Source organism: Lepidochelys olivacea, assembly GCF_965140295.1.
Source record: "Lepidochelys olivacea isolate rLepOli2 genome assembly, chromosome: 2".
NCBI classification, from domain to species: domain Eukaryota; kingdom Metazoa; phylum Chordata; order Testudines; family Cheloniidae; genus Lepidochelys; species Lepidochelys olivacea.
The window spans coordinates 192,819,268-192,835,116 of NC_140412.1; the positions used below are offsets into that span (position 1 = coordinate 192,819,268).

Genomic DNA, 15,849 nt, shown 5'->3' on the forward strand with positions numbered 1-15,849 from the left:
AGCGGAGTCGACGGGGGAGCGGTGGCCGTCGATCCCGCACCGCGAGGATGCGAAGTAAGTGATTCTAAATTGATCTAAGATAGGTCGACTTCAGCTATGCTATTCTCGTAGCTGAAGTTGCGTATCTTAGATCGATCCCCCCCCAGTGTAGACCAGGCCTTACTCGTTATCTCTTGGGGCTTGGCCCTGTACTATCAAGTTCCATCTAATAGTTAAGAAATTCTTTGTAAAATTACACTTTTATTTAAACCATGGACTAGAAATATCCAAGCACGTGACTTGGCAATGAATGTTTATCGTGGTTTACCATTTTAGAGCACACTTAGTAGCTTGGGGATAATTGCTCACTTATTTAATGAAACTGGAAATCTCTGATTTTTTTTGATGCTAATTATTTATCTCTATATTCCTAATAGGGATAATCTGTCTAGATTTTTTAAAATACACAACCTCAACTCTGCCATCAGTTTAGGAAATGAAGCTACTAACGAGCAAGTGAATTTTCAATTACTCTGTTGCCACAAAGCATTTTTTGTTCACTGTTGAACCATTATCTCTAAGGGTATGTCCACACAGCAAAGAAAAACCCATGGCTGGCCCATGCCAGCCGACTCGGGCTCGCAGGGCTGTTTCAATTGCTGTGTAGACTTCTGGGCTTGGCCTGGAGCCCAAGCTCTGAGACTCTTCCACCTGTCATAGTCCTAGAGCCTGGGCTTCAGCTTGAGTCTGGAAAAACACAGAGCAATGAAACAGCCCGCAACCCGAGTCCCCGCGAGCCTGAGTCGGCTGGCACAGGCCAGCTGCGGGTTTTTTTTGGTCTGTGTAGACATACTCTAATTGACTCATTTTAATGCTTCTCTGCATCCTTACTTCAGCTATAAGTGCGATGAGTGGGTCACCTCAATGGAAGCTGTCAAGGTTCCTCCCCCACTCTGAACTCTAGGGTACAGATGTGGGGACCTGCATGAAAAACCTCCTAAGCTTATCTTTACCAGCTTAAGTCAAAACTTCCCCAAGGTACAAAATATTCCACCCATTGTCCTTGGATTGGCCGCTACCACCACCAGACTAATACTGGTTACTGGGGAAGAGCTGTTTGGACGTGTCTTTCCCCCCAAAATACTTCCCAAAACCTTGCACACCACTTCCTGAACAAGGTTTGGTAAAAAGCCTCACCAATTTGCCTCGGTGACTACAGACCCAGACCCTTGGGTCTTAAGAACAATGAACAATCCTCCCAACACTTGCACCCCCCCCTTTCCTGGGAAATGTTGGATAAAAAGCCTCACCGATTTGCATAGGTGACCACAGACCCAAACTGGATCTGAGAACAATGAAAAAGCATTCAGTTTTCTTACAAGAAGACTTTTAATAAAAATAGAAGTGTATAGAAATAAAGAAATCCCCCCTGTAAAATCAGGATGGTAGATATCTTACAGGGTAATTAGATTCAAAACATAGAGAACCCCTCTAGGCAAAACCTTAAGTTACAAAAAAGATACACAGACAGAAATAGTTATTCTATTCAGCACAATTCTTTTCTCAGCCATTTAAAGAAATCATAATCTAACACATACCTAGCTAGATTACTTACTAAAAGTTCTAAGACTCCATTCCTGGTCTATCCCCGGCAGAAACCAGCATATAGACAGACACACAGACCCTTTGTTTCTCTCCCTCCTCCCAGCTTTTGAAAGTATCTTGTCTCCTCATTGGTCATTTTGGTCAGGTGCCAGTGAGGTTACCTTTAGCTTCTTAACCCTTTACAGGTGAGAGGAGCTTTCCCCTGGCCAGGAGGGATTTCAAAGGGGTTTACCCTTCCCTTTATATTTATGACAGAAGCACAGACTAGACTGTTTGGGGTATGTTTTTATTCATATCAGTGATATACGCTTCTATGGCTTCCCCAGTTCTATCAATTCAGAGCCTGAGTATGAATCCATTTGTAAGCATGGCGTCAGAATCCTAGTCATTCTGTTGCATTACTGGCTTACTGAGTCTGCTGTACTTCAGAATTGCATATTATTTTAATTCATTTAATGGTGGCTGACAAATGCATATGTTTTGTTTTATGTTGACTCAATTTTCTATTGTGTCTGACTTGCAGAGCTTCAGGCTTTGCATGAAATGGTCCAGCAGAAAGTTGTTACTCTGCTGAGTGACCCAGAAAACATTGTGAAACAGACACTAATGGAAAATGGAATAACACGTCTCTGTGTCTTCTTTGGACGTCAAAAAGCCAATGATGTCCTCCTATCTCATATGATCACTTTCCTGAATGATAAGAATGACTGGCATCTTCGGGGAGCTTTCTTTGACAGCATAGTTGGTAGGTACTCGGTTTCTTGGCTGAAACATGCTTAGATGTAATCAATTAATTGAATACACTGCTGCAGGTTCTTAGAAATTTTTACAGTCATAGAAGAGGGCTTCGTTTGTGGAGAGTTTAGTAACTCTGACATAGAGGCAAGCAATTTAATGCTCATGCATGTCTTTTTTTTTTTTTTTTCCCTCCTCCCCTTCTTGGTAGCAGGATGGAGTGAGTTAAATCAAGACCTTTTAAATCTCTTGATTAAAAAAAATTGATTTAGGTGAAGTTGAGGCTCTGTAAAACTAATTTGAAAATTTGTGCAGTTGCAATTTTAGATTCAAATTTATAACGAATTTAACTGTAAATGCTGTTTTTTTTCTTTTTAAAAAGTATTGTATTTGAATTACACAAAACTGTTAGCTCCCTCCCCCAAAGCAGATACAGAACTTTATTTGCATGAATAATTCCATTCACTTCAATTGGATTATTCATGTGCTTAAATTTAAGCATGTGCATAAGTGTTTGCAGCACCAGGGGGCTAAAATTATATTTTTATTAAACTTTTCTGAGTGGCATAAAATCTCTCATTTCAAAACAAAATTGGTTCTTTATTAACAGTTAAGTTATTTAGTCTTTCCATACATTAACAAAGTTATTGCCAACTTTGTTATACACACAGGCTCAATGTTCAAAAATAGTAACTGAAGTTAGGTGTCTAGGTATGTGTTTAAGAGCCTAAATAATTTTAAGGGCACAAGTCTCTTGGGCTTCCAACTGCAAACACTGATGGAGGAGAGTAGCCTGAAGTATGAATCATTTCAGCTTTCTTCATTTGTGGAGGTTCAGTATGGCCCTGATGATGCACCATTGAAGTTATTGTGAGTTTTGCCTTTGCCTTTTGCAAATATAGCATGGGCTATTGGCTTATCAGTTTTGTGTTTGAATCTGTGGTGGTCTCCCCCACCCATTCTCCCCCCTCCTCCAAATGATGTAATCACTTTCAGGAAGATGTGGACTGCTTTTATATATAGTGTTTGTTACCCTGCTGTCTTAGCTTTTTGGGGGTGTTACCTTGCCGATTACAATAACACTTTTTTTCTTTATGGGTTTTAGGTGTTGCTGCTTACGTTGGCTGGCAAAGCTCATCAATTTTAAAACCTCTACTCCAGCAAGGTCTCAGTGATGCTGAAGAATTTGTCATTTTTAAGGCTCTCAATGCCCTTACCTGTATGTGCCAGTTAGGGCTGTTGCAGAAACCACACATCTATGAATTTGCTTGTGATATAGGTAAGTTAAAAAACTGCTGAAAATATCTTGGTTTTTCTATGGAAAATCTTTATTCTGTAAAGTTTCACTGTTATCTTAGGTTTCAGAGTAGCAGCTGTGTTAGTCTGTATTCTCAAAAAGAAAAGGAGTACTTGTGGCACCTTAGAGACTAACAAATTTATTTGAGCATAAGCTTTCATGAGCTACAGCTCACTTCATCGGATGCAACTGTTACCTTAGTTATCCATTATATGACCCTACTTCAAATTTCTTTAGGTTCTGGTGGGAATTATTTTCCTAACTTTTACTAAGCTGTTGCTAATGCAATAACATGTTGCTTAGAATTGTAAAATAACTATTTTGATATAACAAATAATCTGAAGTGGATATTGGGGCGTAAAATTTCTATTAAAATTCAGATTCACTTGGATTAGGACTTTCTGTTTTTAATCAATACTTCCAGTAGAAGCGCTGCCAAAATTAAGGTCAAGGCTCACTTTCTGCTTACATAAATTTACCAGCCTGAAACTTTACCTGTCAGTTTCAGAAATGTGAGATGATTAAATAAGAAATAACATGTGCTGGTTACGGCAAAGAACACTTATGTGAAATATTTAGTAAAAACTGGATTATACAAGAGAATAAACTGCCAAAGAAGGTTATAGAATAATTTGAAATTTATAATGGTTAGATTTGCACAATCATTAGAAATGTTTAAGGCTGTAACTGAAATATTTGGGGAAACTTTAGCGATGACTGTCTGCCCTGCCATTATTCAGGGGACTAGGTTACACGACTCACAGGCTCATACTTCCCAAATGATTGTGGTGATGTTCCCCCATCTTATTTTTAAGAGTGCATGCAGAATTTCCCCCAATTTTTTTCATTTATTTCCCCTCAATTATTCTGGAGCTGGCTCCCTTCTCGAGTCTGTCACCAGTGCTCTTCCAGTTGAAATCAGTTAGGTGCCTAAATACCTTTGAGGATTTGGCCCCAAGTGCCTGTTCTGAAGCTCATTGACTTCAGGCCCCATCTGTGAAATCTCTGGTACTTTGGAGGAGCAGAGGCTGAACTTGGGGAGGGAAAATGCCTTGACTGGCAAATACAGGACAGTCCTGTCTCCTCAATTGGAACAACAGATTTGAAATGATACGTTTTAACATTAATTTTTTTTCCAGCGCCTTTCCTATGTCATCCAAACCTTTGGATACGTTACGGTGCAGTAGGATTTATCACTGTGGTAGCACAACACTTAAATATTGCTGATGTCTACTGCAAGCTAATGCCTTATCTCCATCCTTTTATCACTCAGCCGATAATACAGGTAATCATTCGCATACTGACATGACTACGTACTGTATCTTCATAAATTTAGATCATTTTTGCAATAATGTCTGGTTTAAAAATTTTAAAAGCTTCAATTCAATTTTCAGATTAGGAAACTAATCAGATGCTCAGTTAGGAGCAGTTCAGTTTTTCTGACCTCTTGTAGCAGCTGTTGATAGACTGGCAATGCAGTATACATGAAACTTCTTTTTTTAAAGGGCAACACCACTTCAAATTTCATCCAAATAATAGAAGTTTTTACAGCAGCTAAAATTGATAGAATAATTTTTGAACAAAGCATTTCCCTGCAGTGTTTGCAACCAAGATACTGTAGTATTGTGCTAGTTCATGGGAACCTGAAAGTGATCATAAACTGGCCGTAAAAACTGCTATGGGTAATTTTTTTGAGACCAATGATTCATGTGCAAAAGTGCAAGCAAGGTCTGTTGTGTGCATATAGCTACGCGCACTTGGGTCTCAGTCCGGTAAGATGCTGAGCATTCCGGCCCTGATCCAGAAAAGCATTAAAGTACATGCTTAACTTTAAGTACAGTAGTAGTCCTGTTGACTTCAGCTAGCTAGTCATCAATGCACTTCTGAGTTCAGTGGGACTACTCACATGCTTAAGTGCTGTGCTAGATCAGGGCCAGTGTAGTCAGCACCTTGCAGGACGAAGCAATTGCAGATCATTCTGTTTGCAATTATTTTCTGCGCAAATGGTGTGCAGTGGCACGCCTTTTTGCACAATACTGTAGGTTTCTTTTTGAATGTGTGCCCCAATTGTCGGAGCAAAGAGAAATCCAAATGTAATCACAACATATATTCTGAAAGTACATTTGATTCTTAACATGCTTTGTTTTAATAAACTATGGTGGTGTTAACACTGTAAAGAAACTCATTGCTAAAATATTATTTTAAGCAATGCCTTTTTAAAGAAGTTTTATATTGTGTACATCTTCAAATGAGAAGTACTCTGATTTATAATCTTTCACTTCCTGTTACAGCATAAAATGATTTCTGTGTATTATAATGTAATAAACATCTACGACTCATAAAGGGTAACTACAAAAATTTATGATATTAAGTAAGATTTAAATATATAAAAACACTTATTTCTTTTTAAAAGTAGTTTTTCTTAAAACCAGACAGACATTATCGCATCTTGCATCCTGTGATAGATTCTTTTCTGGATTTTGAGGAAAAAGTATTCCAATTTATGTGACCTCGCATTCCCCCCACCCCCAGTGCATCGCCTCTGAGCAGGATTGAGATTTAACTTCTCTTGCTTAATAGGGGTGTATGTAATGATTAGGAAATACTAGGGTAAAATTTTTACAGTACTAGTTTGAAAGTAAGCCCATCAGGAAGAACTGAAAACATGTTCTTAAAATAAAACAAATCTCTTCCTCTGAAGGATTGTTAGCATTTTCAGGGAATGATGCTTCTCTTTCCTCTAAGTGGCCCAAATATCTGTTATTGGACCTTTAACAGGGTGAACTATTGAAAAGGTGAGATGATAGCCAAAAGCTATTGGACTAGTCCTGTATTTCTACAGATATGATACCTTCCTTGTTGATTGTTCCCTTTTTCTGAATTGCAGATAGATAAAGAAATAGTCCTGTTGAGTGTCCTTAAAGAACCAGTAAGCCGTTCCATATTTGATTATGCTTTAAGATCAAAGGACATCGCAAGCCTTTTCAGACATCTTCATATGCGTCAGAAGAAAAGGAATGGTGCTCTCCCTGATTGTCCTCCCCCTGAGGACCCAGCCATAGCGCAGCTGCTAAAGAAGCTACTTTCCCAAGTAATTATTATTCTTTATTTGTACTGCAGTAGTACATGCCAGTTAGGCGTGAGGCCCTGGTGTGATAAGTTTTGTACAAACACACAGGTAGATACAGTCCCTGTCCCAAGGAGCTCACAATCCAAAGTTCTGATCATACAAAAAACTACTCAAACAGTCCTATTGATTTCAGTACATGAGTTTGCAGAATGAGGGCCTTGAGAAGGTAATGAGGCATTTAAAAAAGGTCTGCCATAGAGAGACAACCAGGCTAGAGTAAGAGGGACCCATGGTGTTTAGAGGCTTGCATGTGTAAAAGGAGGAGGGAAAGCGCTTTACAAAGAGGACATAATCACTCCAAGGCCCCAGAGATGTGCTGCTCCACCTGACCAGAGAGAAGACATGGGATAAAGTAGGCTGGCTCTACAGTACTGAATGGAGGAGGAGCATAAAGTCCCTTTTTAAAACCCTTTCCTCCCATCCGCTAAAGCAGCTGAGCTGTGGGATACAGCCCATTCCCTTTCTTGTGTCTCCAGGCAGATAACTGGGGGGAGACTTGCTAATGATGGAGCACTGTAATCCTCCTTATGGAAATGGCTGGCCTTGAGAACCTCCCATCTGCAGAGATGGAAACTGTAGAGAAGAGTCAGCCTATGTCAGTTCTTTCCTAGTGTGCACTGATTTCAAATCCCTGGTGCTAGGCAAACAAGCCAGATATATCAGTTAGTAGTTTCGTCCTTTAGCAGTTTTTTATCCCTTCTCCCTAACTTGTGGTGGTAGTGGGGCACAAAATACTGTCCTTACAATGTAGCAAATTCCCCAAAATGTATTTGAAATGATAGAAGTCTGTCTTGAGTTCTTGAGCTCACTCCCTTTATTAAGGACCGATAATGTATCCCACTTCTGTATCTACATATCTTGATGAAAGTTCTGTTTAAAATTGTCTCCATATGTTCTGTTGTAGGGTATGACTGAGGAGGAAGAAGACAAACTGTTAGCACTAAAAGACTTTATGTTAAAATCCAATAAAGCCAAGGCCAATATAGTGGACCAGAGCCACCTGCATGACAGCACTCAAAAAGGGGTTATTGACTTGGCAGCTCTGGGAATAACTGGAAGACAAGTTGATCTTGTTAAAACAAAGCAGGAGCCTGATGACAAACGTGGTTGGTATATCTCACGTTTTCTCTCTCTTTGTTTTATTTTCAGGAGGGTCGTACAGTTGATTCTTGAACATATTCAGTAAACATTCTGAGTATTTCAGCTTTAACAGTTTTTGGCAATAACACTGGATCGTAGTGATAGAAGTAATAAAGAAAGCACAACTTCACTAAACAAGAGTGTCACTTGAAATATCAGAAACTGGGGAACTGGCAGGCTCCACTGGATTAGTAATAGGCTGTGGAGTCTTTCACTTCTAACGAACTGGACTTAACTCTGTAGAACTCTGTTTGGGGCAGCAATGAGCAAAGATTGTGTGAAGTGAGATGGACTATAAGTAGTGTTTGTATTAAAAATAAATGGTGAGGTTTTCAGTGTCTCAGATGACCTTGTTTTCACCACTTTTCTTCCCCCTGCTCCCCCTTAGTGGGATGACCAGTTTTTTTCACTCTGAATATCTTGGCCACTTGTCTGAGGTATTTTAAAGGGTGGAACTCTGGGGCAAGGAGTTGTTTCTAGGAGTGTTTTTTGGTATGTCTCATCAATCACTCTCTGTATCAACACTGTTCATCTCCCCCATCCAAACACCTACCCCAATACCTTGCTGCCTTCAATTGCTTCCATTTCTTTCCCATTCTTCTGACTCTATCATGCCCCCATCTGTGGGCAACTCCTCCCTGATGCTGCAGGCTTTCCGCCACTCCTCTTACTTGTGTCTGTTTTTCACCTGGAACTCTGCTTGCTACAAATCCCCCAAGCTCACTGCTCCAACTTGCTCTGCAGCAAACACTTCAGCTCCCCTCTCTCTCACACATGCCTGCATTTTTATTGCACCTTGGGAATCTCAAGATTTCTGACTTTCACATTTAAAAGCACAATGCCTGTCAACTCCCTGTGGTATATTATAAAATATGTATAATATACTCATAAATTTGGGTGGAGGGGAGCATAAGCACAAATTTTGGATACTGGGAAGTCAGTCGTAGAGAGGGTTTACAAGTTAATATGCAGAGTGAATGCTTTTAATAAATTCTCTCCCTTAAACTGATTAATATTAGGCATCTTGCCTTTAGTCTTTATGCTTTGGTTTAATTTGCCCCATGTGTCTACTTTTTTTAGTTTTAAGTGACCCAAAAAGGAATTTTCAAAGTAAATTTCTTAATTACAATAGGCATTCTTGAGCCATCAGAAGGTGGGGTGCTACCTTGCTGGAAAAGTGATAGTATTTGATGCCAGCAGTAATCTGCCTAGTGTCATATGATAAACTAGTCCAGTGGCTCACAACCTTTCCAGACTACTGAACCCCTTTCAGGAGTCTGATCTGTCTTGCATACTCCCTCACTTAAAAATTACAGTACTTGCTTACAAAATCAGACATGAGATTACTAAAGTATCACAGCACACTATTATTGAAAAATTGCTTATTTTCTCATTTTTACCATATAATTATAAATAATGTATTTACATTTCAGTTTAGAGTATATAGAGCAGTATAAACAAGTCATTGTATGAAATTTTAGTTTGTACTGACTTCGCTGGTGCTTTTTACGTAGCTTCTTGTAAAACTAGATGATGTACTCCCTGGAAGACTCCTGTGTACCCCCAGGCGTACACGTACCTCAGGTTAAGAATCACTGAACTAGTCTCTCTCCTCTGCCAATACTGGATTAACTTTCATAGGAAGAACATCATTATTTATGGCTTGATCCTACATCCCTTCTACGTTAAAAAAAATTCCCTGTGATTTGTATGAGTTATCTGAATGGGGCAGCTTTAGGATTAAGAATATGTAAATAGAATATTATGTTTATTTAATAAAGCTCTTCTAATGCTAAGTTGGAATTTTCCAATTAGTAGGCGTGTAAAACTGTTTCTTTCTTCTAACATCCCTACCAGCTGATTTAAATAACCCGGTAATGCATTTTTTCTTTGATAAATGTAATACATGCAGATTTATTATGGCATTTATTGGGTTACACTTAGTGCTAATGTCATGACCAATTTGAATGATTGTTGTAATGAATTAAATCTTATGTTAATCCTTTCTCTTTTGATCTGTTCCTTATAGCTAGAAAAAATGTAAAACAAGAAGCAAATGTAAATGAAGAATGGAAAAGTATGTTTGGGTCTTTGGAACCTTCTAACATCTCCCAGCCAATACCTAAAGGGCAAAGTACTGATCAAGAAGCAGCTCAGACTGGAAAACCTCTTCGTTCCGAGTCCGCTGCTGGCATCTGTGCCAATTTGTCATCCTCTCCACAGGTATTTCTGAAGACCTCACTTTTTTGCATTTTTTTTTATCTAATCTGAATATTTAAATAGCAGCAAACACTAATATCTACTCACTGAAACCAGGGTAAAAAGGGATTTTTTTTTTAGCCATTTTATGTAGTGTTTCTTTGTTCTTTTGGCTCTTTTGTTCAACAGAATATTGGGGCTTAAAGTTCAAAAAAATGGGAAAAATAAGGGTTAGTTCTATGAACAGCATGATCCTACAAGTGAATATATATCTTTCTCTAAGGGATGTGCTGGGGGAAGACTAACCAATGCATTAAGTAAATTATGCTGGCAATAAAGCTCTTGGAAGCTCTTTGAGAATTCAAGAATTTAGGCCCTGTAATCTCCCTTTGGGTGAACCCGTTTTTGTCTGTGACTTCAGTGGAATGCAGCAGTTACCATACCAGATCGTAGCAGTGGTCTGTCTACAGTACAGAATACTGTATCCAGTAGTGGTCAGTACCAGATGCAGAGGAAGGTGCAAGAAATCCTGCTGTAAACATGGATGGAATAACTTGTTCATAGGGAAAATTTTTCCCATCCCTCATTAGATTGATTTGTATTCTGGAGCATGTGTTTGTAGAATTTCCAAAATTGGTATGGGTGTTAGGGGCGGCTTGGATGGATCACCTTGCAGGATTAGGGCCTTACTAATTAGCTGTGACATTAATTCTGGAACTCTGATGGGAGTTTGTCAACATTTTTGGTTTTATGTAAACAAATAATTGTTAGCTAATTTGTCACTTTGTTGGCAATACTAACTACAGGTATATTTGCAGTAACTGCTCCTACAACAGTTGCTTGAAGAAATATTAGTAAATATTTTCTTCACGAAAATGTGTACAGTGAATAGACAATTGTGTACTGTGTTTTGAATAGTAATTTGTATTTAAAGTTGTTATGCAATCAGGACATTGACTCCACTCTCTATGGTGGCTTTGGAACCCTTTCATTTAATGTGGTTGCAGTTTGGCTTGTGGCGAATTGTGTGTCTGCGTTCAGGTTGCTCACTTGTACAAGTATTGAATTCTTAATTTTGAATGTGTGTCTTTACTCACCACTAACAAATTAAAGGCTAAATGATTCTTCCATGCTCTCGTCAGTGTGACATGCTAATCACATGACTGATTTAGCTGTGAACATTTTTTTAAATTGTTTATGGCATACAGGCAACTGATGGAACAGTTGTCCAAACCAGGAAACCAACCATACAGGTTTTAAGCAGTACAGCTTCACCTTCCACGTACCAATTACGCATCACTACTTGCAAAACTGAACTTCAGCAGTTAGTCCAACAGAAGCGAGAACAGTGCAATGCAGAAAGAATGGCCAAACAGATGATGGAAAATGCTGAATGGGAGAGCAAACCACCTCCTACAGGTAAAGATCAGGACCAAGGTGTCATTAGACCACAGATAAAACCTCTTGGATCAAATTACATTCATAATAAGGGAAAATTTTGAAATGCTAGGAACACAGGAAATTACCGGGTTAGGAAATGTTGCAGTTTTAAGAAGCTGATCTGGACTGGTTCCTTCTAATATTTCCACTGTCAAAACAGAACCTTTTCCCTAAAGGTCACCTAAAAAGCCTTATTTTTAAAAATTTTAAAAAGGGAAACCATTTTTATATTCCATGTTACTGAACCTGTAGACATGCAAATTATAAATGGTAATTTAAAATCAGTTTCTTCATCTACCTGCCAAGACTTAGTCTTCAGTTGTTCTCTTGTAATCACAGATGACCTTGCTAATACTTCAGGCAGTACAGAGAATGCAGTTGTCCATCAGTGTAGTTGATTTGTCAGTAACTTTTGCTGGGAAAGAGATTGAACTCTGATCAGTAAGCTTTTCAGTTCACCTTTAACATGGAGACAGGGTTAGCCTCACTCAAAATGCTAAGCTATCTGTACCGAGGATGCAGTTAATTTTATTGCGGCATGTGATTTTTATTTTTAAAGGACATCCTATTGCATAAGGAGATTGCCTGACTGATACTGATGCAGCAGATAAAACAGTGATTTTAATTTCTAAATCTACAGTTCAACACCGTCTTGGAATTACTAAAATTTTAGTTTTGTCTCAGGTTAGACCCTGTGCTGTGGTGAGATTCACAGGACAAAACATGATTTTTTTTTTCAAAGCATGGTTACAGTGGTAATCTCTCTGCTGGAGAAACCGTGGCCAGTTGACTGAATTTATAAAATAAGTGGCCTTCCTGACTCTGTTAGTCTCCCTAATGACTCTACTATTTTAGCATCATTTGGATATGTCCATTGCCATATTAGCAATAACATTTTATTTATTTGTGTGGTGTTAGTGACCAAAGGCCTCAATCCAGACCAGGGCTCCATTGTTCTAGGCAGTATATAAATGTATAGAAAGGTACAGTTGCCCAGGGTGTTGATTAGGTAATTTTAACAATTTCACTCTACTTTTGGAAAGCTTTTATGTGTTAAACCTTCAGAAACCTAAACAATAGAGCTAAAATTTTACAACAATTTAAATATTGTACTCAAGTTTGGATAGGGGTATTTTGATTTTTTTCCTCTTGTGCCTTGTAAGTAAAAGATTTAACTGTCCACTGTTCTTATATTGCTATATAAAATGGTAACTGCAATGGTATTTTACCAAGATATGAGCCGCCAAATTATATTTAAATCTTGGTGATCTTGACTGATATATATTGATTTCTCCTTTGAGAGAAATATTGTCTGCGCAGCCATACATTTTTCATTTGAAGAGAACTGTGCGACCTGGGAAATGCATAATGCATCCCAGGACACAGCTGAGCTGTTCCTCTCAGCCCTGGTCTACACTAGGACTTTAGGTCAAATTTAGCAGCGTTAAATCGATGTAAACTTGCACCCGTCCACACGATGAAGCCCTTTATTTCGACTTAAAGGGCTCTTAAAATCAATTTCCTTACTCCACCCCTGACAAGTGGATTAGCGCTTAAATCGGCCTTGCTGGGTCAAACTTGGGGTACTGTGGACACAATTCGACGGTATTGGCCTCCGGGAGCTATCCCAGAGTGCTCCATTGTGACTGCTCTGGACAGCACTCTCAACTTAGATGCACGATTGTTTGCCGTTGCTCTGACACAGGGAGGGGCGACTGACGACACGGCTTACAGGGTTGGCTTACAGGGAGTTAAAATCAACAAAGGGGGTGGCTTTACATCAAGGAGTATTTCAGGCAGGACTTCACAGAGGGTTCCAATAAGAAATGGTGCACCTAAGTTATTGTTCTTATTGGAACAAGCAGGCTGGTCTGGCCTCTGATTGATACATGGCTAGATTTACCTTGCTGCACCTTCTCTGTGAGTGACTGCAGTGTGACCTAGAGGAATGAGTCCCCTAGACGGGGGGCGGGGGTGAGGGGGTTACAAATGAGTACAAAACAAATCTGGTCTATTTCTTGTTTTGATCCACTCCATCTATCTTTTACATCTTCGGCTGGCAGCAGACGGTGCAGAAGGACTGCATGCCATCCACATCTCATTGCTGCTCGGCAGAAATGGTACAATAGGACTGCTAGCCATCCTCATCTCTTGCCTGCCCGGCAGAAGATGATGCAATAGGACTGCTAGCAATCCGTATCACCTGCCTGCTCACCATAAGATGGTTCAATAGGACTGACTGCAGGACTAAAGAGAATGACCTGATCAAGTCACTCCAAATGTAGTCCCTGCGCCCATGTCTGCCCAGGCGCTCCTGATCGACCTCACACAGGCGACCAGGAGCACCTCGGACATGATGATGACGGCTACCAGTCGTACTGTACCGTCTGCTGCCAGAAGGCAATGGATTGCTGCTGCTGTGTAGCAATGCAGTACCGCATCTGCCAGCACCCAGGAGACATACGGTGACACTGAGCTGAGCGGGCTCCATGCTTGCCGTGGTATGGCGTCTGCACGGGTAACCCAGGAAAAAAGGCGCGAAACGATTGTCTGCCCTTGCTTTCACGGAGGGAGGGAAGGAGGGAACGTGGGCCTGACGATATGTACTCAGAACCACCCGCGACAATGTTTTAGCCCCATCAGGCATTGGGATCTCAACCCAGAATTCCAATGGGCAGCAGAGACTGCGGGAACTGTGGGATAGCCCATTGGAATTCTGGGTTAGCTACCCATAGTGCAACGCTCCGGAAGTCGACTCTAGCCTTGGTACTGTGGAAGCACTCCGCCGAGTTAATGCACTTAGAGCATTTTCTGTGGGGACACACACGCTCGAATATATAAAACCGATTTCTAAAAAACCGACTTCTATAAATTCGACCTAATTTTGTAGTGTAGACATACCCTCAGAGTGATCAAGCGCACCAAACAATGTTGTTTGTTTCAAGGAAAGATTCACAACAAAAGTATGTAAGAGGTTGATCCAGATACTTTTGGTTAGCCGTTTTGGAGAAGAAACTAATATTTACATGATAAATTGCATTCATTCAGGAAAAGAGTGCTTGAATTGAAGCTCTGATATCGCCCCCCTCCCCCCTGTTTTTTGAAGGATTTTACTGGGTTTCAGATGGCTTTAGAAGAGTTGTCATGCGTTTTATCAAATACCTAAATAGTGCAGAAAACCTAGTGTTAATACAACATGAAGGCTGCAAGATCAAACGCTCTTAAGTCAGATAGTCCCAGAAGTTCAGGTTGCTCAGGCTAAATTAATAGGATGTGCAACATGGCCCAATCTCTTTTATGGCATTCTGAGGACAGTTGCCAACTGCAGTATTGTAATTTGCATACTCTATAGTTATTGAGGAATAATATCGTTATGCAAATCAACTCCTTGCTGCCAACAGGAGAGCAGAGGATTTGTGTAACAGTTGTGGGTCAATAACTTTACAATATTCCTAAGCTTTGACTGCCTCTGTGTAACGTTATTAAATGCATAGGTCACATCTCTGAAAGAAAATACTCCCCTTCCAGTCCTCCAAACTCTGGTAGATTTGCTTTATTTTAGAATCTGGGTTACTTTAATATACCCTTCCCCTGTAATTTGGCATATTGCTAAAACCTATTAGTAATAACTCTGAATCTGTGTTTTGTTTTTAAAAAGTCCCAGTTTAGTTTTTAGATCTACAGTACTTCTCAGTTTTATGGAACCTGCTCTCGCTTCCTGATTGCCAGCCACATTTGGGAAGGGCTAATAATGGTAGGTAGGCAAGAGGAGATAGCAATAACTACTCATACAGAGATGCTGTTGCTGATGATAAGGATTCCAGTTAAATCCCTCCTGCTAGGTTCTAGCAATGATAAGGGGCGGGCTGTGTGTGATTCTATCAACCCTCCATCCTGCTGAGTCCAGGCAGCAGGAATCCAGCCCACACATGACTGGAAGCAAGAGGGCAGGGTCCTGCTGTTTCTAAGATCAGAGGCAGGAAGAATGCATTAACCTCTGATAGAAACAGGGTTGGGTTAGTCCCTTTAATGTGCTTTAAGCTACTGGTGCTAACAGTGAGTTATTCCTTCTTCAAGCTTCCTGCTGGCAGCAGCCCCACTATCAATTTTAGAGTTGCCTGTAAGCAGCTGCCTTTTGTCTCTTTGCTTCCTTGCAAAGCATCCCCTCCCCAGCGGGCTTGGGAGTATTTCACTTTGCTTTATTGGAGCAGGCTCTCAGCAGAACAGCTTAAGAGCATTGTTGTCAGAAGTTGCTGCCATTTCCTCTATTCCACTGTGCCAAGTAATGACAATGTGAGAATAGCACTCCACATTGCTGCTGTTC

The 15,849-nt window shown here is 40.0% G+C and overlaps 1 protein-coding gene across 2 annotated transcripts in view; it reads left to right on the forward strand.

The window, feature by feature from the left end:
* Positions 1-15,849, forward strand: part of PIK3R4 (phosphoinositide-3-kinase regulatory subunit 4) — a 38,936-nt gene that overhangs the window by 10,783 nt on the left and 12,304 nt on the right. For both annotated transcript variants that reach the window (XM_084619386.1, XM_084619387.1), the window contains exons 6-12: positions 2,108-2,329; positions 3,425-3,598; positions 4,756-4,901; positions 6,504-6,707; positions 7,651-7,852; positions 9,916-10,109; positions 11,294-11,504. In XM_084619386.1, coding sequence (XP_084475512.1) covers positions 2,108-2,329; positions 3,425-3,598; positions 4,756-4,901; positions 6,504-6,707; positions 7,651-7,852; positions 9,916-10,109; positions 11,294-11,504 — 1,353 coding nt within the window. The remainder of the gene's footprint in view (positions 1-2,107; positions 2,330-3,424; positions 3,599-4,755; positions 4,902-6,503; positions 6,708-7,650; positions 7,853-9,915; positions 10,110-11,293; positions 11,505-15,849) is intronic.